General features: G+C 54.2%; 10 protein-coding genes and 1 non-coding gene across 11 annotated transcripts; 6 read left to right on the top strand and 5 right to left on the bottom strand.

Annotated features, from left to right (window-relative positions):
• Nucleotides 1-487: 487 nt before the first annotated feature.
• Nucleotides 488-2,674, top strand: BGZ61DRAFT_57594 (Glucanosyltransferase-domain-containing protein). The gene is made up of 2 exons (XM_046256208.1): nucleotides 488-609; nucleotides 697-2,674. Exon 2 carries the CDS (start codon nucleotides 731-733, stop codon nucleotides 2,222-2,224), a length of 1,494 nt encoding a protein of 497 aa, XP_046102491.1. The 5' UTR covers nucleotides 488-609; nucleotides 697-730; the 3' UTR covers nucleotides 2,225-2,674.
• A 71-nt stretch (nucleotides 2,675-2,745) lies between these two features.
• BGZ61DRAFT_480041 (uncharacterized protein) lies at nucleotides 2,746-3,324 on the bottom strand (the record flags this gene model as incomplete). The annotated part of the gene is made up of 1 exon (XM_046249147.1): nucleotides 2,746-3,324. One exon carries the CDS (start codon nucleotides 3,322-3,324, stop codon nucleotides 2,746-2,748), a length of 579 nt encoding a protein of 192 aa, XP_046102490.1.
• Nucleotides 3,325-7,379: 4,055 nt separating this feature from the next.
• On the top strand, nucleotides 7,380-9,596 carry BGZ61DRAFT_356055 (uncharacterized protein; the record flags this gene model as incomplete). Its single annotated transcript, XM_046240763.1, has 2 exons — nucleotides 7,380-7,763; nucleotides 7,827-9,596. The coding sequence occupies 2 exons, from the start codon at nucleotides 7,380-7,382 to the stop codon at nucleotides 9,594-9,596; spliced, it is 2,154 nt and encodes a 717-aa protein (XP_046102489.1).
• A 937-nt stretch (nucleotides 9,597-10,533) lies between these two features.
• BGZ61DRAFT_279562 (uncharacterized protein) lies at nucleotides 10,534-10,965 on the top strand (the record flags this gene model as incomplete). Its single annotated transcript, XM_046238440.1, has 1 exon — nucleotides 10,534-10,965. A coding segment is annotated over one exon (432 nt), but the record flags the coding sequence as incomplete, so codon positions are not given.
• A 1,203-nt stretch (nucleotides 10,966-12,168) lies between these two features.
• Nucleotides 12,169-12,775, top strand: BGZ61DRAFT_455231 (uncharacterized protein; the record flags this gene model as incomplete). Its single annotated transcript, XM_046246351.1, has 1 exon — nucleotides 12,169-12,775. A coding segment is annotated over exon 1 (379 nt), but the record flags the coding sequence as incomplete, so codon positions are not given.
• A 446-nt stretch (nucleotides 12,776-13,221) lies between these two features.
• Nucleotides 13,222-14,523, top strand: BGZ61DRAFT_57569 (phosphatidic acid phosphatase type 2/haloperoxidase). Its single transcript, XM_046256199.1, has 2 exons — nucleotides 13,222-13,450; nucleotides 13,502-14,523. The coding sequence occupies exons 1-2, from the start codon at nucleotides 13,316-13,318 to the stop codon at nucleotides 14,480-14,482; spliced, it is 1,116 nt and encodes a 371-aa protein (XP_046102486.1). The 5' UTR covers nucleotides 13,222-13,315; the 3' UTR covers nucleotides 14,483-14,523.
• A 40-nt stretch (nucleotides 14,524-14,563) lies between these two features.
• On the bottom strand, nucleotides 14,564-15,934 carry BGZ61DRAFT_534450 (uncharacterized protein; the record flags this gene model as incomplete). Its single annotated transcript, XM_046254150.1, has 1 exon — nucleotides 14,564-15,934. One exon carries the CDS (start codon nucleotides 15,932-15,934, stop codon nucleotides 14,564-14,566), a length of 1,371 nt encoding a protein of 456 aa, XP_046102485.1.
• A 712-nt stretch (nucleotides 15,935-16,646) lies between these two features.
• Nucleotides 16,647-18,292, bottom strand: BGZ61DRAFT_589960 (uncharacterized protein). Its single transcript, XM_046256605.1, has 2 exons — nucleotides 17,812-18,292; nucleotides 16,647-17,754 (listed from the first exon to the last, which is right to left on the bottom strand). Exons 1-2 carry the CDS (start codon nucleotides 18,131-18,133, stop codon nucleotides 16,835-16,837), a joined length of 1,242 nt encoding a protein of 413 aa, XP_046102484.1. The 5' UTR covers nucleotides 18,134-18,292; the 3' UTR covers nucleotides 16,647-16,834.
• A 584-nt stretch (nucleotides 18,293-18,876) lies between these two features.
• On the top strand, nucleotides 18,877-18,980 carry BGZ61DRAFT_t147. Its single transcript has one exon. It is a non-coding gene; the product is annotated as a tRNA-Met (tRNA).
• Nucleotides 18,897-22,736, bottom strand: BGZ61DRAFT_455225 (glycosyl hydrolases family 2, TIM barrel domain-containing protein). The gene is made up of 3 exons (XM_046246350.1): nucleotides 21,950-22,736; nucleotides 20,505-21,903; nucleotides 18,897-20,453 (listed from the first exon to the last, which is right to left on the bottom strand). The coding sequence occupies exons 1-3, from the start codon at nucleotides 22,530-22,532 to the stop codon at nucleotides 19,298-19,300; spliced, it is 3,138 nt and encodes a 1,045-aa protein (XP_046102483.1). The 5' UTR covers nucleotides 22,533-22,736; the 3' UTR covers nucleotides 18,897-19,297.
• Nucleotides 22,737-24,777: 2,041 nt separating this feature from the next.
• BGZ61DRAFT_455223 (uncharacterized protein) lies at nucleotides 24,778-25,523 on the bottom strand. Its single transcript, XM_046246349.1, has 2 exons — nucleotides 25,487-25,523; nucleotides 24,778-25,432 (listed from the first exon to the last, which is right to left on the bottom strand). The coding sequence occupies exons 1-2, from the start codon at nucleotides 25,498-25,500 to the stop codon at nucleotides 24,877-24,879; spliced, it is 570 nt and encodes a 189-aa protein (XP_046102482.1). The 5' UTR covers nucleotides 25,501-25,523; the 3' UTR covers nucleotides 24,778-24,876.
• Nucleotides 25,524-25,985: the final 462 nt, after the last annotated feature.

Below are 25,985 nucleotides of genomic sequence, written 5' to 3'. Positions count from 1 at the left end.
CAGCTGTCCCCTGAGGATGTGAGTGTGTCTCTGGTTCCCGCTAGTGGATGCCGTTCTCCTGGCGGTTGGCGGTTGGCGGTTGGGCCCTGTTCCTTCAGCGGCCTGGTTTGGTCCCATTGACTCCATTGACTCCATTCTTCTGGGGGGCGTCTCTATTGGGAAGGAAGGGGGAAGGAAGGAGGAAGGGGGTGTGCCCACACAAAGCCCGTGCCGCCCCGGTACGCTCGTCCGTTTCTTCGACCTTTTGTCTTCCTCAAACCTCGGGACGCCGCTCTTCCTCCTTCCATCCTTCGTACCCTCTTTAATTCGCCCGTTTCTTCATTGTAATTGACCTCCCCAGGCCGATTGCTCCCTTTCCCGACACTCTTTTGCAGCTACAAGTACTGCCAGAATTTCCGACGACCCAAGCAAAGGGGGTTAGCATTCCAGCTCGTCGACAACCGCGTTGAACAACTTGCGACCCGCCAGTTCTTCGTCCGTCGCTCGATTTCTATCTCCCACGCTCTCTTGTTTGTTCGACTTCAAAAAGACACAATGAAGACTTCCGCCGCCCTCGTCGCCGTCGCGGCCACTGCCGCCCAGGCCGCTCTTCAGCCCATCGTTATGAAGGTACGTGCCGCATGTTGGATCCGGACTACCCGGCGCAAACATCACCAGCTGGGAACATGCAACTAATTCATTTCGCGAATAGGGCAGCAAGCTCTTCTACGAGAACGGAACCCAGTTCTTCATGAAGGGTGTCGCCTACCAGCAGGACACTGCCGCCGCTGGTGAGAGTACTGGAAGCAGCACCTACGTCGACCCCCTTGCCGACTCGGCCGCCTGCAAGCGTGATGTTCCTCTTCTGCAGAAGCTGGGCACTAACATCATCCGAACCTACGCCATCGACCCCACGAAGGATCACTCCGCCTGCATGAAGCTGCTCGACGCCGCTGGCATCTACGTCATCTCCGATTTGTCCGAGCCCAGCCTGTCCATTAACCGTGATGATGCTGCCTGGGATGTTGAGCTCTACGAGCGGTACACTGCCGTCGTTGATGAGCTCGCTCAGTACGACAACGTCGTCGGCTTCTTCGCCGGTAACGAGGTCACCAACAACGTCTCCAACACTGATGCTTCCGCCTACGTCAAGGCCGCCGTCCGTGACACCAAGAAGTACATCTCCGACAAGAACTACCGCTGGCTGGGTGTTGGTTATGCCTCCAACGATGATGTTGATATTCGTGACGAGATCACCAACTACTTCAACTGCGGCGATTCCAGCGACAGCATCGATTTCTGGGGCTACAACATCTACTCGTGGTGCGGTGAGAGCACTATGGAGAAGTCCAGCTACTCCGAGCACGTTCAGTACTTCAAGAACTACTCTGTTCCTGTCTTCTTCGCCGAGTACGGCTGCAACGAGCCCAACGGTGCCGCTGGCCGTATCTTCCAGGAGACTACTGCCCTGTACAACTCTGAGATGACTGATGTCTTCAGCGGTGGTATTGTGTACATGTACTTCCAGGAGGCCAACGACTACGGTCTGGTCAAGATTGACTCCAACGATGATGCTACCAAGCTCAAGGACTACGCCAGCCTGTCCAGCCGTGTCGCTGCCGCCACCCCCTCTGGTGTTGAGTCCGACTCCTACAAGTCTTCCAACACCGCCGCCGCGTGCCCCGACATCGGTGAGAACTGGATCGCCAGCAGCGAGCTTCCCCCCACCCCCGACGCCGACCTTTGCACCTGCCTGCTCAAGTCCGCCTCTTGCATCCCCGCCTCTAGCTTGAAGGTCAAGGCCTACAGCGACATCTTCGACTACATCTGCGGTGAGAACGAGTCGCTCTGCGTTGGCATCAATGGCAACGCTACCACTGGTATCTACGGTGCCTACAGCATGTGCCCCGCTAAGGCCAAGCTCGCCTACGTCCTCGACGCCTACTACAAGGACCAGAACTCCGCCTCCACTGCCTGTGACTTTGACGGCCAGGCCACCACCCAGACCCCCTCCACTGCCTCATCTTGCGAGGACTCTCTGGCTGCCGCCAGCTCTGCCAACGCCATTGCTGCTACTGCTACTGCTGGTAGCTCCACCAACAGCAGCTCGGACTCCTCCAGCACCGACGACAGTTTCGGTAACCCTTCCGCCGCCATCGTCCGCCTCTTCTCCCTGGGCGACTTCGCCGTCGGCGCCTACCTGGTCGCCGCCGGTGCTGTTGGTGCTGGCATGGTCCTTCTGTAAGCTAAATGCCATGGCTGAAATGGGTTGGATGTAGATGGACATGGATCGACGGGGTGATACCCCACTGCTTTGATACTTGCTTTGCATTTGGATCTTGCGTTTTGGTTTCTTGTATCAAGCATTGCAGGTGTTGCATGGCTTATTGTGTGATTAGAACAAGGTAGTTTCCGATGTTTTAATGCCACTATGTCGGTGGACACATGCCGTCTTTTTTGAACATTTCTTTTTTATACGGATTCTGGTGATTGGAAGTGAGACGCATGAATTCCCCTGGGTAAAAGAGGCTCATTTGTTGGTATAGTTCATATACATATTGCGCAGTAGAAATTTAACTATCACTGTACTTTGCCCTCTTTGATTGCAACTGGTTATTGTATGCCTTTGATTTAGAGTATTGTTATCCGCACACATACAGATTTGGTGCTCCCGCATTAATAAATTATTTAGAAGACTAATTTTTAGTATTTATTTCTTAATAACCTTTTAGTTCTTTATTTTATGTATTCTTTATTGTATTAAATTTATATATAAAAATAAGCTTTACATCCTTTTGAGTCGTCCAATTCCCCTTGTACCACGCCTTTTCTCCACTCTTCGACCATCTCATCATCAGCTGAGAGTTCATCGTCAAGTCCCCGGAGAAGTTCAGGAGTTCCCGCAGCACCCGACATCGCCGCTGTGCAGATGAGCGCCCATTGAAGGTCAATCATCGATTTGAATTCATCCACATACTTGGCCTCACGCCTGACCTTGATGATGTCGCCCGAACAAATGCGATGATTCGTTTCGAAATTGGTGACGCCAACGAGGGAGGTGCGATAACAGTCGGTACATCCTTCAGTGTCGCCGCACGCAGTCGAGACTCCATCGCCATAGTGGTGACTGAGTTGAGCAAGCAAGCCCTTCCTGGGGTCTCTTTGATCTTCAAGCTTGACGATGTGGATTCCGTTTTGGACTGAACTTCGAGGCATCCATCGAAACTGAAGCGTGATCACAGCCAGACTAGAGGGGGCTTCGGCGGGGGCAGATCCGAGGTACTTGAAGGCAAAATAATACCCTTTGGACCACCAAGAGTGAAGCAGCGGGCTCAGAGCCACCATGTTCCAAACTTTGCCCGGGCCCCTACCCCTAGACAAAGGTGATAAAGACAGTGATCCAGCGTAACAAAGTAATCAAGGAGGATAGAGAGCGTCGAGGCCTCGTCACGCCTGGCAGCAGTATTATTCCAGGCGAAGGGGATAATGTGACAAACATGAGGGTTTGCCGCCCCTGTAACGATGTAGCGCTCGTTGTCTTGGATGTAACACTTCTCTTTTTCGTCGACAGAGCGCTCCACGTCGCCTGACTTAGCATGACCTTCGGATGAAGCCACAAGGGTTACAAGAGTCAAAAGAACCCAATCTCACTTTTTTTTTCCAGCTGTTGCCTTAGATGTTTGCTCCTACCATTCTGTCTCCGAACCTTACTAGCTGGAAGTAACAACCGTGCAGGGTGTAGAGGATAACCTTGCTACAAGCCCTGAATCTTCGAGGCAAAAGAACAGGCCTCTAATACAAATGCTTGATACGGTGTTCGTACTTGTTTTGTGATTCTTGTCTTAGATTTGCGTCCGGGTGGAGACGGGGTAGAACATTTGCCGCATGGATTTTGCCCTTTGAAGCTGCTGATTTGTAGCTGGCTACTTCTTCAAGTACATCATCTTATCTCTCCACTAAATTCCCGCTGATGCCCTATACTTAGGTAATCGTGACTGCTTTCCTTCCACCTTGACTGTCGAAGAGCATTGGAATATGTTGCCAGAGGTGAGGCCGTTCTTGGGAATCTGATTGACGTTGACAGCGGTGATGTTTGCGTGTTTGGCACTGAGTTGGCGAGAGTTGCGGTTGGAGTGGCCTGGAACCCCATTGAAGAAGATTTGCCGTGCAATGAAGCCTTTTTCCCTTCGGATTCTCATATCCTTTTGTCCCCTTGTGTCCCCTTGTGTCCTCACTTGGACGGTGAGCTTCATATATTCCCGAGGATCTGTTATCATCTAACTCGTGCATCGTGGTTGGCGCATGTGTGCAGCCTTTTGTGAAAGCCGTTAAGCTGCTGGGTTTCAAGACCCTTCCGGGCATTATTGATGGTGTGCTATTGTATATCTTTTCAGGTCAAACTCAGGACCTCTGCGTAGAGAGCCATCTGATGCACGTTTTGACATCCCGATGGGGATGCGCCGCCCATCTTCAAGAGACATGATGACCATGGTCTCCCATGCATTGCACTGCTGATTCGGCATGGCCCTACGTCGAGCCTTCGGACTTTGAGTTCGTAAATTACCTTGAGAAATTGCTTATCCCTCTTCCTGACTAATAGCTCGTGGGATTCCTGGCCTCGGCGATGGCATGTGTGGATGTCGTTTTTGCATACATCGAGGTTCCCCGTATCTGCCTCTTCATCTCGCGCATGAGCTGGTCATAAAGAGCAAAAGGATCAGACCCGATGAGACGGACTTGTGCGCCAGAAAGGATTCGCTTGGCGCGGAGAGTGCGTTTTCCGAGAAGCAGGCGGGGACGAGGGAGGAGGAACTGGATGTTTGAGGCAAGGATGTGTCAAAGTACCTTTCTTGGCTGTTTAGGACGATGGGGCATCCGCGATTACGAAGGAACTACAACGGTGAGAAATGGGGCCTCGGATGCTTCTTCACGTTCCTTGCCCTGGTAATGTTCTACGGTGGCCACCATATACACGGAGCTCACCATCACATGTAGCTTCACGCTTCCATTACGAGAACCCAACGAGAGGACCAAGCGCGAAGAAGACCAGGGAGCGAATCTTTCTCATCCTAAATTAATTAGTAAAGCCTCCCGCAAGGGCGCTCGTCATGCTTCCCCAGAGTCTCGCCAGCCGCGATTTACTGGTAGGGCCGTCACTGCTGGTGAGAGAGTGTTGGGAAATACCACCCATTCTTGGAATTGGTGGTACTCTAGAATCACGCGTTATATTGCCCATCAAGTAGAGTGGGTTTGGAAGGGGAGGCTGGGAAACATCTGCACGATGACAGAAATGCAGACGTGGATGGTAAGTCTGAGGCTGGTCTCTGCACACCAGACGCGGAGAGCTCTTGTGAGGCTTGGAATGGTACCTTTAAGAAGACTGGTAGAATTAATACCCGTTAAGTCGGAGAATCGAGAGCTCGAACTGAGATATGTATTTCTTTAACGATAGAAACTGGAGCATGATTGAGAACCTGCGGTCGAGGATAGATGGATGAATACAGGGGTATCCTCCAGCCACCTAGCGGGCGATGTTAGTGCTTCATCCGAACTCGGCAAACCGTCTGATGGATTGATCATCAATGGCTGGGATACAGCTTCTACCATGACGTCCCGCTTTGTTTGTTGTCAGACTGTAAGCCCTAGGTCCCAAAGAAGGGGCTCTAAAAGCCGGGCTGTTTCGGCCGATGCACATGTCGATAGATGCGTGGGTAAAATTGCATGGTAATGGCGGTGATCTCTACGAAAACTGGGGCCGCCTCTGGGCTGTGTCACGGTGAGATTCAATCCTCCCGGATGCTCCGTAGTTTTTTTGTCTTGATTCTATGTGCATGTGAATAAATGTGCTTCAACCACGTCCCGAGGACCTGGATTCCGTGGCCCGATTCTCCCTGTGCCTGACGATGCAGATCACGCGTGGAAGGGAGTGTAAGACCGGATCTCGGGCGAGGTAGAGAGATCTGAACGCTGCAAGCCGAGACATACAGGTCGTGCAGCATCACCAAACCAAAGTACCAAGAGAGCTTTGCTGGCTGACGGCCCCCAAATTGAGAGGCGGGAATGCTGAAGTCAGCAATAGAGATGAGACTCAACACTGCGGAGCCCATGGTCACTGGGATGGTCACTGGGATGGGCCCTGGATGGGCCGCTAGAGACCCCGCCCCAGGAGGATCTAGGACCAACAAAAGACCAAAAGCCCTTTTTACCTCTGATTTTACCTTGAGATTCGGAACGAAATGAGAGGGGCGGGTCAGGGAGCAGGGATACCGCTGCCTCCTCGCGGGCTACGGCTAAGCACATTAGCACCTTAGCACAGCACCGCAGCTGACCGGACCCGTCGTTGGCAGGTAAAAATAGCTGCTGGACTAATCAGCAGAGTCAAATCTTTAGGCCGAGAGGCCCTCTTCCAGCGGCCTGGGCTCTCGGCGGGGCCTGGAACAGTCTGAGGGTGCCCTGGGGGACGCCAGTATGAAAGGTGGCGGGTTAGCACGTGGAGTCATTGGCGAGAATCTGCATCTTTCCGAGTCAACACGGATGAGTTTCGTCAATCCAGCTCTGATCCTTCCAGGCGGTCTGATTGAAGAGTGTGTTTGTATTGTTTATTCCGGAGGCCGGGGCGAGCGGACCTGCAGCATCACCTTGCCGGCTGCGTGCTGGACCTGGCGACAAGTAAGCCGTAGGTAACATTGGCCAACAGGGCTGAACGTGGAGATGTTCCAGGGCCCCAGACGGACGTAATTGGGCCGTCATTACTGACAACAAACCGCACGACGCCGGTTGGAAGAAGATCCCTGAGGCGTCCAGGAAGCGCCCTTGATCGTCCTTGATGCTCGTCCTGATGTTCGTCCTGCAGGATCCAGACACAACAGACAGAGCCAGCCAACCCCAAGTCCCAAGCCAAGCCTAGCCTCTGCCTCCATCTCCGCGTAGCTCATTAGCGGAGCTCAGCCCTGCTGGGGAGCCTTCACGGGCCCCTCTGCGGCGATCCCTTGCTCGGGTGTGGAACCGACGCTGCGCCTCGGAGCTGGGCTGGACGACGACGACGGCGTAGGCTCTCCAGCTCCAGCCTCGAGCTGCCGCGTGAGGCTGCTGCTGCTGCTCTCCCTGCTAGCTTCTCTCTCACTAGCTTGGCCTGCGGACGCTTGGGGCGGGCTGGGCTGAGTGCGTTGGACAAAGCACCATGGCTGGATATAAGAACGCCGGCTGGCTCCCGGAGTGGCCTGCGTCCTCCTCTCAGCCCTACTGCTCATACTGACCTTGGACAGCTTGATTGTCCTTCTATTTCTTGTTGTTTGGGACTTGGTTCATCTCATCTCGCCAGAGTCTTCGCCATGATTCCCGGACTCAGCCTGCTGGCCCTCGCGGGGCTGGCCACCGCCGCCTTGGAGCCGCGCCAGGTCATGCACCAAGTGCGACACCAGCCGACCTTCAACTACGTGCGAGACATCCAGGACCGCGACTCGGAGCCCTGCAAGGTCCTCGCCCAGGCGTACAAGGCCTCGGGTGCCAAGGCGGGCGATGCCCCCATCGTCGACGTGCCGCCCTCCGTCGGCATCGCCTGTCTCAAGTCGGTGCCGCTCGCCAAGGAGCGCGATCTTGCCTTGATCGACTACCTCCTGCCCTTTGTTCAGTTCCAGAGCACCCTCGAGGTCCTTGCCAACCCCCCGGAGGAGTATCTATTCCCGGGCGTGGACGTCCTGGGCGGCATCGAGGCCGTTAGGAGCAAGCTCAGCAAGGGCGGATATGATTCTCAGTATGACTTCATGACGGATCTGCGAGCCATTGTAAGACCGACCCTTGAAGCCAACAATTCCTACTTGGACCTCCACTAACACCGTGCTCAACAGTTCACCGCCGCCAACGACAACCACTTCAACTACCCCCCGGCTCTGCTCAACGCCTTCATGTTCGTCCGCCGAGGCCTCAACCTGATGCCGCTCTCCAGCTCCGGCACCCACCTGCCCGAGTTCTTCATGACGGTGGACGTCATGCACGGCAACAACAAGGAGCTCGACTACTACCCGTCGGCCATCGCCAGGATCGACGGCATCCCCGTCGCCAAGTGGCTCGAGAAGGCCGCGACCCTCAACACGGCCAACTACCAGGACCCCGATGCCCAGTTTAACAACATGTTCTCGACCATCCAGCGCACCGCCATGGGCTCTGTCGGCGCCTCGCTGCTCACCCAGTTCGAGATTCCCGACTCGCACACCGTCAAGTTCCGAAACGGCAGCTCGCTCGAGATCACCAACAGCATCATCTTCATGCCCACCACCGACTTCAACGGCATCAACTCGGGAGAAGACTTCCAGGCCGCCTTTGAGATCCCCTCCAACAAGTCCAAGAGATTCGAGGACGTCAAGATGCGCCGCGCCACCGACGACTCGGAGGACTCTGCTGTTGTCCCCGGGTTCCCCTACCCCGTCGTGAAGCACTCGATGAACTCTGTCGCCGGATACTTTCTCAACGACACCGACTACCAGGACACCGCCGTCCTCTCCATCCTGAGCTTCCTCCCCGTCGGCTTTGATCTGGGTGACCTCGACAACTTCAACATTACCGAATACGTCCTCGAGGGCCGCAATGTCATTGTCGACTTCTTCAAGAAGGCCCAGAAGGAAAAACGCGACAAGCTCATCATCGACCTGTCCGCCAACGGTGGTGGCTCCGTCACCCTCGCCACCGAGATCTACCGCCTCTTGTTCCCCGAGGGCAAGTTCAGCGGCTGGGATCGGTACCGTGCCAACGATCTCCTCGAGGTCACCTCCGAGGCCGACTACGACACCCTCGTCAACGTCATGATCACCTCCAGCACGTACTACCCCGTCGACCCCGACAACATGCCCATCAAGACTGGCAAGGAGTGGTTCGGCCCTCACACTGCTGCCGGCCACCAGAACGTCACTTCTGCCTTCCAGATCGACAAGGACGTCCCCTGGGACCCTTCTGGCCCCTACTACTACAACGGCGTCAACCCCAATTACACCGTGATCAGCGAGCCCGTCTTCAAGCCCGAGAACATCCTCATCGTCACCGACGGCACTTGTGCCTCAGCCTGCAACATCCTGACCGGCCTCCTCACCCGCAACCACGGCATCCGCACTCTGGCTCTGGGTGGCCGACCTTTCCACCTGGCTATGCAGGCTATGGGTGGTGTCAAGGGTACGCTGCTCTACCGCAACGCCGACATCCTCTCGGCCACCTCGCAGTTCCTCACCGGCATCAAGAAGGATAAGAAGGCCATCCAGATCGTCCAGGACGCCGCCAACGCTTTCCCAAGCCTCAAGAACGCGCCCCTGATGCCCTTTGTCGCGGGAGCCAACGGCGGCCAGGTCAACGCGCTCAACGGATACACCGACGACGACCTCGATGGTTACCCCGTGCACTTCCGCTACGAGGCTGCCAACTGCCGCCTCTTCTACACCCAGCTGATGACCAAGGACGTGACCGAGCAATGGCGACACGCTGCGGCCATCGCCTGGAACGGCGCCAAGTGCGTCTCTGGGTCGACGAGCAACAAGGACTGGACTATTGGTGATGCACTCGGCTACGACAACCGCGTGCGCAGCCGAGCTCCTCCCATAGCAAACCCGGGCTCGCTCGCCTCAAAGAAATAACCGAATCCATCTTTCTTGTATATATAGATACTCTGGCGCTCAGATTTCGCGACCGGACGGGATAGCATGGCCATGAATGACTTCACATGAGCAGGCATGGCACGGCGTTTTATGATATGATTTGATCTATGATGGCAATCTAGTAGAATAGTTTACCAGACCAAAATGAACGTCTTGAATACAGCAGTAGATTTAATGAACTCAAGTCCAGTTTATTGTTGAATGTGTTGCTCTCTTAGACAGGCAAGTCAGTCTTTACCGTGTTCTGCCAGTTGTGACCGCCCGGTCTTGTCCTGAGTTGCGACATTCCGCATTAAATCAGTACAAGTGCAGCTCAGCCTGTTCTTGCGCAGCTGCGCAATGAAATTTACATTATAAATTGCTGCCCATCTTCCTTGAATTTTTGACATCACTGATTTTCATTAATTTCTACACTATCACTTTCCAGCTTCGAGGATGGACGAAGCTATCTCCTCTGATTCCACCCGCCCTCCTCTACAGGGCGGCACTTTACAGTCGTCCGATAGCGTCGGACTCCACGATGTCTTTGCCTGGGTGGAGGACTACCATGCGCAGAGGAGTCGCTCTACCGCGTATTACCAGCTTTCGAGTGAGATGCCTACTTATTATGCTCCCAGGTTGATGTCAGAGACGTCCGACAACGTTGACAGCGTCAACCGCGCCAACAGCGTCCACAGCATCGACAGCATCGACAGCGATGATAGTGTTGACTCTGCCGACAGTATCGACAGCTTAGACAGCTTCGACCGCGCCCCAGAGCCAACAGCGCGAACAGCGCGAAACAACGTCTTTGGCGAGTCTTTTCATTTTTCGAACGAGACCTAGTTATCCTGGTCTTTGGCGTGTACAAAGAGTGACCAAGCGCCGTGCACTAATCGACCGTTAATTAGCCAGCGATGAGGACGCCTCTCCAAGACTCCTCTGCGAGTGGATTGAATATGGCCCTTGCAGGGTGACGTTCAATATAAACGACGAAGAGGGTTGGATTTCGCATATTATACAGTCCCATTTGGGCAACAACTTCCCTGAGCACTGCGTGTGTTGGTTCTGCGACGAAGAGTATATTGCACAATCCAACTCAGCTGCAGACCGTTGGGCATCCTACCAGGCGCGGATGTACCACATCGCAGACCATTTCCGGACTCAAGGCCTCAGGGCTAATCAAATGCGTCCCGACCACTTCTTCCTAGACCATATCCATCGCCACGGACTCATTCGCGATGAAGAATACCGTTACGCAATAAATTCGCATGAGTTGGAACAAATTCCTGGCCTTCATGAGGCAGGCTGGCGACCTACAAGGAATGATCCGAGCAATCGGGTGGTCGAGACCAACCGACGCCATCGCAGGCGTGGGCATAGGTCATCCAGACGTCTCGACAACGAATCGTCTGTCTCTTCTCCATCTCTACGAGGTTACCGACGCCCAGTTGTTTCTCAAGAGATATCTCTACATCTAGGTGCACACCTCGAGGGGACCAAACAACCTCAACCCGAATTGTGCATCGAGCCAATCGGACGGCAACCCGAACCACCGTCACAACCTTTCCAAAGTCTTGGTTTTGACGTTCGCGTTCCTAATATTAGTTCAGAGTCCGGAACAGAAGGCCTTGACCAAATCACAGAGGATGAGCTTTCAAACAGACTTATGCCCTTAAATCTGGAAGCAGAACACAACACCCCGATGCCCGGAGGGACACAACCAAACCAGGAGCGCAGCGAGTCTACTGGAGACGCGAACGCAGACGCAGAAGAAACATCCAGTCACAGCACCGATTCCTCTTCCAGAGAAAGTGCCGAAGACTCTTCATCAGCAGGCGATAGTACATGCTTGGAAACGACTCGCTGCATGTCCCCAGGCGAAATTGCATCGATGAGAAGGGACGTTCTAATCGATCGCTTGATGATCTGGCTCCAAAATCTTCTAGCTCAAAGGTTTGCAGAGTGGACATGTGGCGAAGCAGATCAATCTTCTGGACACCAACACTATTCTGCGCCACCTAGTGATACACTGAATCGAACAGAGTCTAGAGGTCAGAGAGCAGGCAAACGCCGAAAAGATACGGAGGACAAAGACGACGACCATCGAGAGGATGAGAATGGTGATGACACTGTCCAGAAGAAACGAAGGAAGGGTGATGCAGACGCATCCTTGTTACTTGCTTGTCCATTCTTCAAGCATAACAGGGAAAGTTGTAGAGGTACGAAGTGGGCGTGGTGCTGGCATGGATGGTCAACCGTCCATAGAGTCAAGTATGTTATACTCTCGCCTTAGGGACCATGCATTAACAACTACAACCTATAGGGAGCATTTATATCGACGCCATCTACTGCCAAGATATCAGTGTAACCGTTGCTTTCAGGATCTCAAGTCGCTTGCGGGGCTCACCGAACATCAGAGGCTTCCAACGCCATGTCAGCTTGAGGACCCAGAGCCCCAAGAGGGTATAAATGAGGACCAGGAGAGGAGATTGCGATCGAAAAAAAGAAACAAGGAAATGGTATCAGAGGAGGACAAATGGGTTGAAGTATACAGGCTTCTCTTTCCAGGCGATGAGTTGATTCCCTCCCCGTGTATGGTTCCCCTCCGATTTCATCTACTGATGCTAATAACCATACAGACCAAGGGTTTTTTGGTACAGAACTAAGCTCTGGTCAACAAGATGAGGGAACGCTTCTTCGGAGATTTGAGACATTCTCTCAAAATGAGTTCCCAAGGCGAATGCGCCCCCACATTGAGGACCTAGTTGATCGCGCGGTCGAGCAGACTCTGACGCCTGAAGCACTCACGCGTGTTTTTGGGACTGTTCTTCAGAGTATTTTTAGCGCCTTCAGAGAGAGGAATGGTTTTCACGAGAGTATCTCGCGTACTGACGCTCCTCCTGAGATATCTGAAGAGGCCGGCATTGAACCTGGTGCTCCTGGGCGGATCAATGAGTTATCGGATGATGCAGCGCCTACTCTGTATATCAATAGGCGGGATGATTTTTCGGTATCAGATATACAATCACTTGGTAATCTTGTGGAACAAGCACCAGGTCAAGAGGTGGAGTTTGATTTTGTTAAATTTCTAAAATCTTTTGAGGAAGAAGATAGATTAAGCTGAGTAAACAGTTTCTATTCATATGATAGCTTTTGAGTTCATTCAAAGAGGAAACCTAATGTTTGCATCTACTGTGTTTTCGTCGTGTATGTCTAGTTGCCATGGCCTACATTGGTTATAAGTTCATCTTATTGATTTGTCTAAGTCTTTACTAACCTTTTCGCCTTGCAGCTATTTTTTATCACCTATAAGTAATAAAAATGAAAAGTCCAGCAGTCTGTTCCAGCTCACAGAGAACGAGGAGCTGTCTACCCCAGTGATCAATACTGTCCAACTGTTACGAATTCGAGTATTGGGGTGATCAATTGAGTGTTCTCTTAAGCCGAATACAGCTAGTGATAGATTGATGCTTCTCTAGTCGTTGAATAGTTCAAGCCGCTGCGCTTGGTCATAGAAGAAGGTCATGACGTCATGTATCCCGCGTTGAGCACGCGACATGTAACCGGAACTAGAAGCTTGCCCTGTGACCAGAAACTCAATGAAATACATTTAATTGGCATCCTCCCACTTTCTTGAAGGATTGCCACCATCGACATATACTTTACTTCGTCTTCTTTGATTGGTCGTGTTGCCGAGCGCCATCTGCAGTCACACCATGCCATCCCGCCCTCAGCCCAATCGGCGCCATACGACAACCATACAGAAGTTCAAGACATTTGCGATAGAATGGATCAAACTATCCTGGCTTGACCTCTTGTGCATGGCCGTTGTGGGTGGTGTTACTACTGCCGTACGGTTCCCATACCCAACGTTTCGTGCTTTGTGTCACTAACGTCTCCAGCTCTACCACGCCCCGATCCCAACCCTCGTCACGCGGACGTTTCCCATCACCTTCGACTCCTCTGGAGACATCATTTACCCTCAATGGGCGTACCCCTACCGCGGTTGGATCATACCGTCGTGGCTCGCGGGCCTCATCTCCATCGCCATCCCGATTGCCACCTACCTCCTCGCCCAGATACGCATCAAGTCTGCTTGGGATGCCAGTAACGCAATCATCGGTACGGTGTGGGCCGTCACTCTCGCGTCCGTCTTTCAGGTCGCTCTCAAACAGCTCGTGGGAGGCTTTCGGCCGTACTTTCTCGATGTCTGCATGCCGGACATCTCCCTTGCGGGATCGCACAATGAGTCTGGTCTCAATGGCGTTGGGTTCCAACAGATCATGTACACCATAGGTATCTGCACTCAACCTGACCGCGCGAAGCTCAAGAACGCCGTTACGTCGTTTCCCAGCGGCCACTCATCCGCCGCTCTTTCTGCTTTCGGGTTCCTCTTCCTGTGGCTCAATGCTAAGCTCAAGGTCTGGGCCGATCACAAGCCTGCCTTCTGGAAGCTCACACTCACATTTCTGCCCCTGCTGGGTGCCGTGCTCATCTGCGGCTCACTGACTATTGATGCTGCACACAACTGGTACGACATCGTCGCAGGGTCGTGCATCGGGGTTGTCATGGCCTTTGCTGCATACCGCACCTCGTACGCTGCGGTATGGGACTGGCGGTTTAACCATCTCCCGCTGCAATCGAAGGAGGCTTTCCGGTACGGTTTCGATGGCGATGTCAACTACGCGGGACAGACGCTGTCTGGGAGTGTCGGATGGGGAGCGAAGCGAGAGTGGCCTCATGGCGGTCTGGACAGTGCGGCCAGCAGCACCATGTTCGCACGCAGTACGAGTGGTATCCAGGATATTGCAGGCGTAGATGGGGATGCTTCGGGACGGGCAAGAGCAAAGAGACGAGCACCGGTAGGAGATGAGGCGGTGTAAGCGGAATAGGCTCGGATGGTGCATTGCGGACTTGTAGAACATGAGTCGCTCAATGACTTATCGTATATCTAATGTAATTGCCTACAATGAATGAACCATTTGGCCTTTGACAAAAACCTGGGTCAAGTTCCTGTCATCTCCCGTCATCAGGAACTTGTTAAACACTGTCCTCAGCTCGTCGTCATCCTCCACTGGCGCATTCACTCCGCCACGAGCTGAGTTCATATCGACCACGACAGCATCAAACTCCTTGCCCACTTTGAAGTCTCCAATCTTGTCATCCATCCCCATGACCCTCGCGCCTCCCATGGTCGAGAGGTAAAACACTTCCTCCAGCGTCAAACCCTTTTCACGACCTTCGGATGCCGCCTCTCGTGAGAATGATGCAATAAGAGCATGGCGCATCGAATCAAGGATAGATGACGAGAAACCGCCGCCAGAGTCGGTTCCCAGCCCGACCTTCATGCCGCGATTCAAGAAGTCTCGCACAGGTGCGGCCATGAACCCGCCGCCGACGGTCATGTTGGAAGTCGGGCAGTGGGCAATGCCGCAGTCGAGGTCAGCCAGGCTCTGCGTCTCGGCATCAGTCATGATGGTGCAGTGAGCAAGGATGCTTCTCGGGTTGAGGAGATTGTAGTGAGAATACAGGTCAACTTCGTTAGAGAACTGTGGGAATAGGGAGAGCGTGGCCTTGACCTCCTGCTGAGCTTCGTTGAAGTGCGTTTGGATCGGGAGGTCTGGGTTGCGAGAGGCGATATCTCCCAGACCGGCGAGGAGATCTGCTTCACACGAGATGGCAAAGCGAGGGGTGATGACGTATTTGAGGAGCTTGTTGGAGGGATCAATGGTTTGGATGTGACTGATACATCGCTCCGTCTCCGCTAGCGACTCCTCAACGCTTGCGTCGCGGTAGAAATCAGGCGAGCTCCGGTTCATATTGCACTTCCCAACAAATGCTCTCTGGCCCTTTTTGAGACAGGTATCTGCCAAGATGCATGTTGCCTCGCCGTGCAACGAACCGTAGTAACTCGCCGTGGTGACGCCCTGCCGCAGCATTCCGGCGACCATCTCAGCGTAAACACGGCGCGCATACTCAGGATCGCGGAAGCGCGCCTCGTTGGGAAAAGTCACACCGGAAAGCCAGTCGAGAATGTGCATGCCCTGCCCGAGGCCGCGCTGCATCCACTGCGGCGCATGGTTGTGGGTGTCGACGAAGCCGGGGATGAGAAACTGGCCTTGGAGGAGATGCGTGGTGCGGCTGGGCGCGACTCCAAGGGCTGTGAGCGTCTTCTGGACTTGATCCTTGGGGATATTGGCTTGCAGGGCGAGAATGCAGCCGGTGGACGCGCTCACGACTAAGATGGCTTGCTCTAGGATCTCGATGCTTTGGATGCTGGGTGTGTGGATAAGGGTGCCGTAGAAGGCGAATGAGGGGTCCTCTGTGGTCGCCATGTTGGAGAGGTCGCTACTCGACTAACTTTGGGAATCTTGCCACTGGAAAAGGGATCTTGATGTTGTTGAAGAAGATGGGTGCTGGGGATGGTTGTTGGAATCTTATGGTGTACCGCATGCCGCATGCCGCATGCGGGACTGCATGTTCCCGGAAAGCGGAGGAGCTCGGCCGAGCTTATCAAGATACGTATCGTGACTGTCTTAGTTGGACAGCACATTTTGGAAATAAAATCCAGGCCTGTGACCTGACAACTGATTGAATCATGACAACATCCAGTATTTGTAAGACCAGCCGTAATTCCACCCCGAATAGCTCCTGTGTGGTGCTTCTATTTGAGCCCATGCGATCGATGGTCGTGAACATAACTGTGAGCTGAAAGGTACCTGTTTTGTGGCTAGCGAGCCGTTCACTCGCTCATAGAAGGCTTGATGCATTCTATATACAGGTAACAGCTGATTCCCTCGTCTCAATTCTTTCCATTGTTTTCTTCTCGAACCTGTCCGACGACGGTAGCACTTACACGGGGCGCTGAAAGTACCTCAGACAGCGGGGTACCAATGAACCCCGCTACACACTACGATGGCAGGGGATTCAGATGTATTGATCGATGAATGGTACCCACATTGGACAATTCGCCTTGAAAGGGGCATGAATGCAAGATGGAAAGCGTACATGTCAAGATATTTAGACACAGAAGAGTGGAAATTGATGGAAGTGGTGAAATAAAAAGCTGTTGATGGTATACCGATCTATGATACCGAACCCAAGGAAAGAATGACATAGCCATTAATCCAAACCGACCACTCATGAACAAAGGAAAAAGAATGAAGATGTGAGAACCCAGTCAATGTATGCAACCCAATTTCTTCCGAAAACGCCAAACAATCAACCCCTAGCACCTAGTATCCTGACTTGGCAAGTCTCTCCTTCTCGTCGGCAACCATGTCATAGTCCTCGTCGTCCTTGTCATCGGGCTTGCCGGCATCCTTGTTGTACTGTGGCTTGTCGTCGTCCTTGTACTCCGGCGCAGGCTCATCCCTGTAGGCAGTCTTCTCGTCGTAGTTGACGATGTTGACCACCTCGGACTGGCGTCGGGGCTCTGAAACAAAAGACGCCGACGATCGCTTGTCGGACAGGATGGCTTCGCTCGGGGGAGGAACCATGCCGACCTCCTGGACGATGGTGCGGTCATAGTCCTGGCGGCCCTCAAGAGCCTTGAGGACCTCGAACAGGGGCTTGGCGCCCATGGGCCAGGCGACGTCACCGCAGAGGATCTTCTGGGCAGTGATCCCGCGCTCGTTGTAGAAGAGGCCATTCGCGTCGGATCGGCTCAGGATGATGGTGCCGTCGATCTGGACACCAGCCCACAGGCCGCGGCTCTTCATGTAGCTCCACATAGGCTTGGCCGTCTTGCTGACAGCAGACTCGACATGGCCACCGGAGCCAATGGGGCCCATGGTGATGGATCCCTCGGCGCCGAGAGACACGCGGGGCTTGGTGAAGGCGGCAACCTGCTCCTGGGTGTTGAGGACGCAGACGCAGTCGTAGACGTCGAGGCCGAACATGAAGCCGGCGCCGAGGGTGGTGACGATGAAGGCCGAGGGAGGAGACCAGGTGCCGTCGGAGCGGCGGGCGACGATGACACCGGAGCCGCCGGCGAGAGAGCTGTGGCAAGCGCCGGCGCGGAGGACGTTGAAGATGGCCAGGCCGGCGCAGTTGCGGAGGACGGCCGGGGGGATCTTGACCATGGACTTGCGGGTCAGGCCAGTCGGGTGCATGGGGCCGCTGGCCTTGGGCGGCGGGGCGGAGGCGTCGAGCTCTGAGGAGGGAGTTAGCGATGAGGGTTGACTTATACCAGGACGATTTGTATACGTACGGGTGAAGGAGTGGAGGATGCGAGCAGCCTTGTTGCACTCCTTATTCATGCTCGTCGGCCACCATCCCTCAGCGCCGATGACATTAGCCGCCTTGTTCAAGGGCCATCCGGCCTTGGAGCTGATCTTGTGGAAGCGCTCGCCGATGGTGGGCTTGGTGCTGGCGGGGGCAGACTGCTGCTGTTCCTGGGACATGCGAGGAGACTGGCGATACTCGGGGGTCTCAGACTGGGGCGTGTAGACGGGAGGGGTCTGGGGTGTCTGGGCCTGCTTGAGGGGGTCGATGGACTCGATGGAGCGGTTGGAGGCGGAGTAGATGGTCATGTTGGATGTTGGGCGGTGATGATGGGTTTTGTGGTGTTGTGGACTCGAGCTGGGTATTGGTATTATACAGAAGAGCAATGTAATGGATTAAGAGACGAAAAGGTTAACGGTTATGCTTAAGAAACCTGGAAGACTGTTGTAATCTGCTCTGTTCTGAGTGTTGATGCTTCCCTCCCTCCATCTCGAGGCATTCAGTTCATCTTATATCCCACCACGACCACCACAACCACCGCGCACCAGGCACATGCCAAAACGCCAACACGCCCGCATTCGCAATCCTTCCACGATCCACGTCTCCGGCGGTGCAGGCAGCCATAATCGGGGGCCCCGAAACAGCAAGGAGCGGACGCCACCGCGCGCGGAGAGGTCATCCTGCCGCCCGGAAGCCCGCTGTGGTTGCAGCGTGCTACAGTGGGCTGCGTGGGCGCGTCGTGGACGGCGTGGCGCAGCTGAGGCGGCTTCGCCCCGCGAGGAGAAGTTGGCGGGCGATGGGCGAGAGCGCGCGAGCGCGAAGGGCCGAGGACGCGGGACGATAGCGTGGTACTTCATAGGCAGACAGAATAACACCTTAAATAGCCCCTGGACAGCCCACAAGTAAAGTCCCTGAATAACTCTCGCCACTCGCCTTCGCCTCAGCCCCCACCTCCACCAAACCCGCAACAGGCGCAAATCCTTTCCCCCACAACTCCGTCCATCTTCTTAATGTGGCATTTGACTGGCTCCTCCAACAACAACCACAACTTGTCGGTGTGGCTCAGTTGGTTAGAGCGTTGGTCTCATATAACATATGACTTGACCAAAGGTCAGGGACATCCAAAGGTCGAGAGTTCGAGCCTCTCCACCGACAGTTCTTTTTGCTTCTCGGTTGTGTTGTTGAGATCAATTCAATGCTTCACTTTTTGGCAATATGCCTCCCTCGTCATCTATTGTTTCCCTAATTTTTTTTATTGGATTGGATAATCCTGCTTGGACACCACTCACAGCGAAGCAGCAGCTCATCCTACCTTACGCCAAGCGCCGACAGCATTCACGTACATCTCCGTTGCACAGCGGAACGCCTGAATCTCACCAAGGGGCACACACACAGCCTCCACGCTATGCATCATTGAGCTCTTTGTCAGAACTTCAAACCTCGTTCGTATTCACTAAACAAATCCTGTGCGCTTAAATGTGTTCTATCTTAAACTTGAACCCGGTCTCCTCAGTCTTGACCAACAGATCCTCCCTCACACCGGGCCCGCACGCCGCAGTGCCAACACCAGCAACCTTGGCATCCACCCGCAAGTACGTCGCATCTCCCTCGACGAGATCCGGCGGGTGCTCGGCCGCCTGCACGTTGTCGACGCTGTTGCGGCTGGCCACGAAGCTGAACTCGGCGTCGTCTCCGCCGTCCAGCCGACTGACGCGGATCCCGGTGCCCTCGGATCGCGGGTCCGTCAGGCTCACCCACCGCGTCTCGAGGCGGTTTCCGTTTTCTTGCGGCACGTCGTACGGGACTTGCAGCTCGGAGACGGAGCCGACTTCCCACACGCCGACCCGCTGCGAGGACTTCTTGTCCGGGTAGCTCTCGCCGGGGCCCAGGCCCAGCCAGCGGACCTGGTCGAGGGCCTTGCTGGCGTGGACGTTGAGGCCGATTCTGGGAACGTGCCATGGGAACGATCCCGTTGGTGCGAGGCGGCTGGCGTTGACGATCAGGGCGCCAACTGCCGTCACTGTGTATTCAATCTCGCAGTCCCATCCCCAACCAAGGACGGGCGGGGTGATGAAGGTGTGTGCCTTCAGCACAGTCTTGTCGGGACTGGACGTATCAATATTCCATGAGCGGAGCTGCGACGTCAGGTCATCGACTCCGAATCTTCGCCAGTACGGCAATGACTGAGGGACATCGTTGTCAGTTCCAGGCCTCCAGAACGCCGGCGCAATTGCAACGCCGCTCTTCGGGTCAGCGTCGAGGAGCGTCCGGCCATTGGCAGTCCAGCTCTTCAACGCGCCACGGGCTCGGTCGAAGGTGAAGACGAACTCATCGCCAGCCACCACGACCGACGCTCCCTTGGTCACGACTTGGAGCTTCGATGACGGCTTATGCAAGATGGGGAGCGCTGGTGATGCGGCCTTTGCGCTTTGGAGGCGGTGCTGCGACCAGGCGACTTCGTGGCCGATCTCTGCCCAGGAAGTTTGGTGGTTGAGCGTCAGCGACACAGTCAGGTGCACCTCGCCGTCGCTCTTGTAGTTGAGCACTTCGGCGGGGATGGCGATGGTGCCCTTCTCTCCCGCCTTCACGGCTGGGAGGTCCAAGGCGCCTGCGGTGAGGAGGCGTGTCCTGTAAACTTGTTAGTTGTGAACTTGCCCACAAGTTTGATGCGATGCTCACTTGTTTCCAAACTCCTCCAGTTTAAACGTTGCCGCGAGGTGGCTCAGGTCGGAAAAGTTGTACGTGTTCTCTACGGTGATGGTTCCGTCGTTGAACTCGAACCGGACAGGCTGGATCACCTTCTTGTACTCGGTCAATCCGGGCGTAGGCTGGTGGGCACTGTTGACCATGCCGTCCATGACAAAGGTCTTGTCATTGGGAAAGTCACCAAAGTCACCGCCGTAGGCATAGTAGCCGGCGCCTCCCTCGACGTCCTTCCACAATCCATGGTTGGCCCACTCCCAGATGAAGCCGCCCTGGAGACGAGGGTAGTCGCGGAAGGCCTGCTCGTAGTCTTCCAGCAGACCAGGGCCGTTGCCCATGGCGTGGGCGTATTCGCAGAGGACAATGGGCTTCTCGAACTTGCCGTCAACTACGCCCTCTTCCTGGGCGTGTTTGATGAGGCGGTCGACCGATGGGTACATGTAGCTGTACATCTGCGTCGACACGGCGTGCTCATCGCCCTCGTAGTGGATGAGACGGCCGGGGTCAAACTTCTGACCGTACTCAGACATGGCCTGGTGGTTGGCGCCGTAGAAAGCCTCGTTGCCAAGACTCCACACGATGACGCTGGTGTGGTTCTTGTCGCGCTGCACCATCGACTCCATGCGGTCGAGGTACGCCGCCTTCCAGGCCGGGTTGTCCGAGGTGAACTTGGCGGCCTGGGGGAACGTCAGCTTCTTGCGCTCGCCGTAGTCCATCTCCTCGGGGATGTCCAGCGGGCGCGCAATGGCGTCGTAGAAGCCGTGGCACTCGAGGTCGGCCTCGTCCATGACCCACAGGCCCAGCTCGTCGCACAGGTCCAGCACCTTGGGGTTGTTGGGCTGGTGCGAGCAGCGCAGCGCGTTGATGTTGTGCGTCTTCATCAGCAGCAGGTCCTTCTTGGCGAAGTCCATCGGCACCGCGCGCCCGAACAGCGGGTGGTGCTCGTGGCGGTTGACGCCGCGGAGGCGGATGCGCTGGCCGTTGACCGTCATGAGGCCGTCCTTGAGCTCGACCTTGCGGAAGCCGATGCGCTGCTGGATTGTGTACGGGGCGGTCGAGCTGCCCGTCTTGAGAGAGAGCTCGACATTGTACAGGTATGGCGTCTCTGCAGTCCATTTCTCGGGGTTAGAGACGTCGAGCTTGATGTCCACGCGAGCGGCGTTTTGGTCAACAGGAACTGATGTAGATGCAACGACGCGGCCGCTGTTCCGCTCTGAGAGTGTAAGCTCCAGGTCGCCCTTCTCGTGGGCCAGGATATCCACGGTGGCCAGGAGCGTGGCATTCTCGTACTTTTCGTCGAGTTCAGTGCGGAAGAACCAGTCCTCAATCCTGGTGTCAGTGGGAAACGCAATGAGATGCACGTCACGGAAGATACCTGTCATCATTCAGCAAGGCACTTTTTGAGGTGACGACGTACTTACCAGACAGCCACCATTGATCTTGGTCTTCAATATAAGTACCATCGGACCATTGATACACTCTCACGAACACCTCGTTTGCAGCATCGCGGTTGACGTATTCAGTCACGTCAAACTCAGACGGGTTCCTGGAGCCCTGGGCGTACCCCACCAGGACGCCGTTGACCCAGATATGGTACGCGCTGTCCACGCCATCGAACCGCAGTCTCAGCTGCGACTTTGCGTCCCACGTAGACGGGACACGGAAAGTGCGTCGATACGAACCGGTGGGATTCTCAGTAGGCACGTCCGGGGGGCAGACGGGGATGGGGAATTGCACGTTGGTGTACCAAGGCTTGCCGTGGCCCTGGAGCTGCCAATGGCCCGGGACGTTCAGCTTGCCCCAGGCCACGTCGTCCTTGGGCTCAGGGGCCTCGAGCGGCGTGGAAGCAATGTGGAAGTCCCAGGAGCCATTGAGCAGCACCGACGTCTCGGGGATGTAATAGGTACGGGTTGGGAGGCAGTTCCGGCGGAAGACGGCCTCGTTGCAGTAGTCTGGGCGGGACTCGTCCTCTTGGGGAGAGATGCCTCGCTGGTCGACTCTCATGTTGCAAGTATTGACCAACTGGAGATGTCCCGGGTCAAGAATCAAGAATCAAGAATCAAGATTCCGGGTTTATTCAAGAAGCAGGATATGAACGAGACGCGGATTACACGCGCGCGTTGAACCTCCCTTTTAACCTCCCACCCGCCGCCAAGTCACCTGTAGCGTTCCACAACGGCCGCCGCAGCCCCAACGTAAAGCGCAGGCGTTGCGCTCGCGATCGTCACCGGAATGGGTACGAATGGGCCGACCCCGCCGACCTCGTGAGGTTGGATGGCTCTCATTTTCCGCCGTCCCCGAGGCCGGTGGCCATGTTCCATCATTCGCCGAGCGATGCGGGGAGGCGCGTGCTGTTCCTGGGTTGCAAATCGTCATGCGAGCCAATGGGCTGCGTCGCCGGATCAGCCGTGTTCGCTGCCGCGGGGAAGACGGAGCCGAGCTTGGCCAGTTACCACAATTCATATTATGGAGGGATGTCATTGGTCTGCTGTATGCGCATTCGATAATGGCTTATTGGGGCCTGTTGGACTCTCAAAGCCGGCACTGCTAATACAGGGAAGCCGAGTTTCTGCCGTCTGGATGAGCTTGGAACACTTGATGGATGGGTTTCCTGGAGTTATAGCCTCTCCCAAATATCCAATACAACATCGACTTGACTTTGCAGTCACAGTCAGCTTCCCCATGGCCCATTCTTCAACTCTAATTGAACACGAGACGTCGTTGCAAAGACACCGGCCCATGCAAAAGCTGCCTACCCTATATCTCGATATGGCAAGCAAGGCATTCGTCGCTCTTATGAGCACCTCGAACTAACATCGGTTTCACATGCAATATTTGATTGAACGTACACGAATTGAAATGACATTACACAATTAGGTCTAATGAACTCGATTGAATGAATGAAGGGAATTGGGAAACCCCACTCATACATCGTCTGGGTTGAGACGTTAGTGGAGTGTCACTGCAATTTTAGCGCTTCTAGGGAAGTTCGAGTGCCGTAATCATGCGACCTGGTTGAGGCACCATTTAACACCTCTGGCACCTTTGAAGAGCCTAAATTGCACCAAAGTTAAGCTGACGAGTCAAGTTTAATATGACTTCTGTTAGGTTAACCAGGTGAGCCAAACGTATCGGATACCCCTAATATTACCACCCCAGTGCTAGTCAGGTCCAGACTCCAACAACTTCCCAACTCCCTTCTAGGAGCTAAAATTGCAGTGTAATGCAATGCGTCCCTTAACTCCCCAACTCCCCAACTCCCTGCTAAGCACTAAAATTGCAGTGAAAGACAAGTCAATTTACTTTCCAACTCCCTTTCCAGCGCTAAAATTGCAGTGAAGAAATGGATGAACTGGCCGAACCGCCTAGAGGACCAGGCACTTGGAAAACGACCCATTCTAACTCCCTTCCAAGCTCTGAGGTTGCAGTACAGACTGTCCAATGTGCAACCTCGAAAGCTAGGCCCATCATCTACACGACTCTCATTAAGACAAGCCCCATTACTAAAATTGGAGTCAGCATACTGAATTTGTCAAAGTTGGGATACTTCCTAGACCTCCCCTCTTCTTTCAGTAGCAATGTCTCGAAACCGAACCAGTATACAAGCTGATAGATCGATTAAGTGAATCTAGTATTATAGGGAAGCTAAAATTTCTCGACATGGAGAACGAGGCCATGTCTTCTACTGTGTAAAACAGGAAAAAATTTAGTCATTCTTGCAGTTCGTGTGCGTGGGATACACTGATTGCATAAAATCAAATCATGCTGAAGAACCTCTTACTCGCACAGTTAGCTCGCTTGGGTCCGGTGTCGTTTCCGCTCATTTGTTAGTGGCATATTTCTGCTTGGAGAACTGTTGCAACCCGACATCTGGTTCATAGCGTTCCCATACGATTTCCAATCACCACAGTGTAGGCCTTCATCCATCTTTACAGCATACAGAAACCGTTGAGATTGTTTGACGAATCCCATCACACAGTTCAAGCGGGGGACCATGCCAAAAAGCGAAGCCAAGCTGCGCTCAGCCATTCCAAACGAAATTGCAAGGTCCTGGTGAAGTAACGTGTGCGATAATGTAATCCTCTGAGCTGCTCTATGCTCTTTGGAGGCAGTCGATGCGTACCTATTCGGCGAGATGAAAACGGACTTTGTTTAGAGGATATCCAAGCATCACTTGGTGGCTGTGGTAACGATGCACGAGCGATAACTTGAAACGCTGCTTTAAAGGCTCTGGAGCCATGATGTACTATCTATTTACCACAGGTAACCCTCTAGTTAGATGGCAAGGCCGGGCTTTGTAAATTGCCCGACTGACCCAAGACAGCAACAAAATTGCAACGGACATCTATCATGGAAATTCTTCGCTGGAGGCAGAATCCGTCACATACTCATCTGAAACAACTTTCAGCTTCTCCTCACCGTCCTTTTTCCCAAACTCTCTCTTTTGCTCCCCTTGATATACCTGGAGCTCCTCCAGCGTGGCCACGAAGTCGGTTGCATTCACATGTCCCGCCCTGACTAAACCACGACAGACGTCGATAACATAGGTCTGGCAATTGTAGTCACCCTGGGGTTTCGGAATGGAGATGTCCTTGATAGTTTGAGTAACGGCGTCGAAATAGGTTGCGGAAATTCTGCTCAGAAAGCACAATGGGAGACACTGGGATGATCGTTGAGGGTCGCATTGCATGTAATTTGTTGTGAAGGGACCCTTGGGGTAAGTACGGGTAGCCTCATAGGTATGCCATTGGTTTCTGGATTCGTCGCAGATGGAAATGGCCCAGTGGAAGTATCTTCCGTCCTCGGGTTTGTAGACGGCGACCCAGACGGTGAGCCATTGACGAGCTGCTTGGTGGTTGTGTTGTATGCTTATGGGTTTCCCGAGTCCAGCTCGGGTGTCACTGCTATGGGCATGTGTTAGCTTCCCACGTAATAAGGGCACATGGCTATACACCTACATTATCCCTGGCATTATTAAGCATGGAACTGCCTTGGAAAGCATGGTGAGAGGTGACTCCTACTGGGAGATTCATTGGATTTATAGCAAGTTCGAGCCCAGGCCAACAGAGTAAGTGTGAAAGTGATACAGGGCCGGGGGGAAACGTGGTTCACAGAAAACGATACAAAATTCGACAAGGGAACATCCTGCGCTACAGGTCATATTTGATGATATTGGTGACTCTTTTCAATGCTATCTATAGCCTTGTTTTCGCCCAGCTAGGAGCCCGGCTCCCCGATGATGAACAAAGACGGCTGACAAGAACCACCGAGCTGTCTACTGGCCCCAATGACGGACAAGACAGAGGACGCCGGTGTGGACGGTGAGCAGGGTTGCTGAGAATAGATTGTTTCATTCTTTGTTAGTTTTGACGGCACCAACCTGGAGAGCAGGGGTTCGTTTGTCACGGGGGTCCTGAACGCGATGACCGGAAACCGCCTCCGGTGAGCAAACGGTGG

Source organism: Ilyonectria robusta, assembly GCF_021365365.1.
Source record: "Ilyonectria robusta strain PMI_751 chromosome Unknown BGZ61scaffold_14, whole genome shotgun sequence".
Classification (NCBI taxonomy): Eukaryota; Fungi; Ascomycota; class Sordariomycetes; order Hypocreales; family Nectriaceae; genus Ilyonectria; species Ilyonectria robusta.
This window is presented reverse-complemented; position numbering and strand designations above follow the sequence as displayed.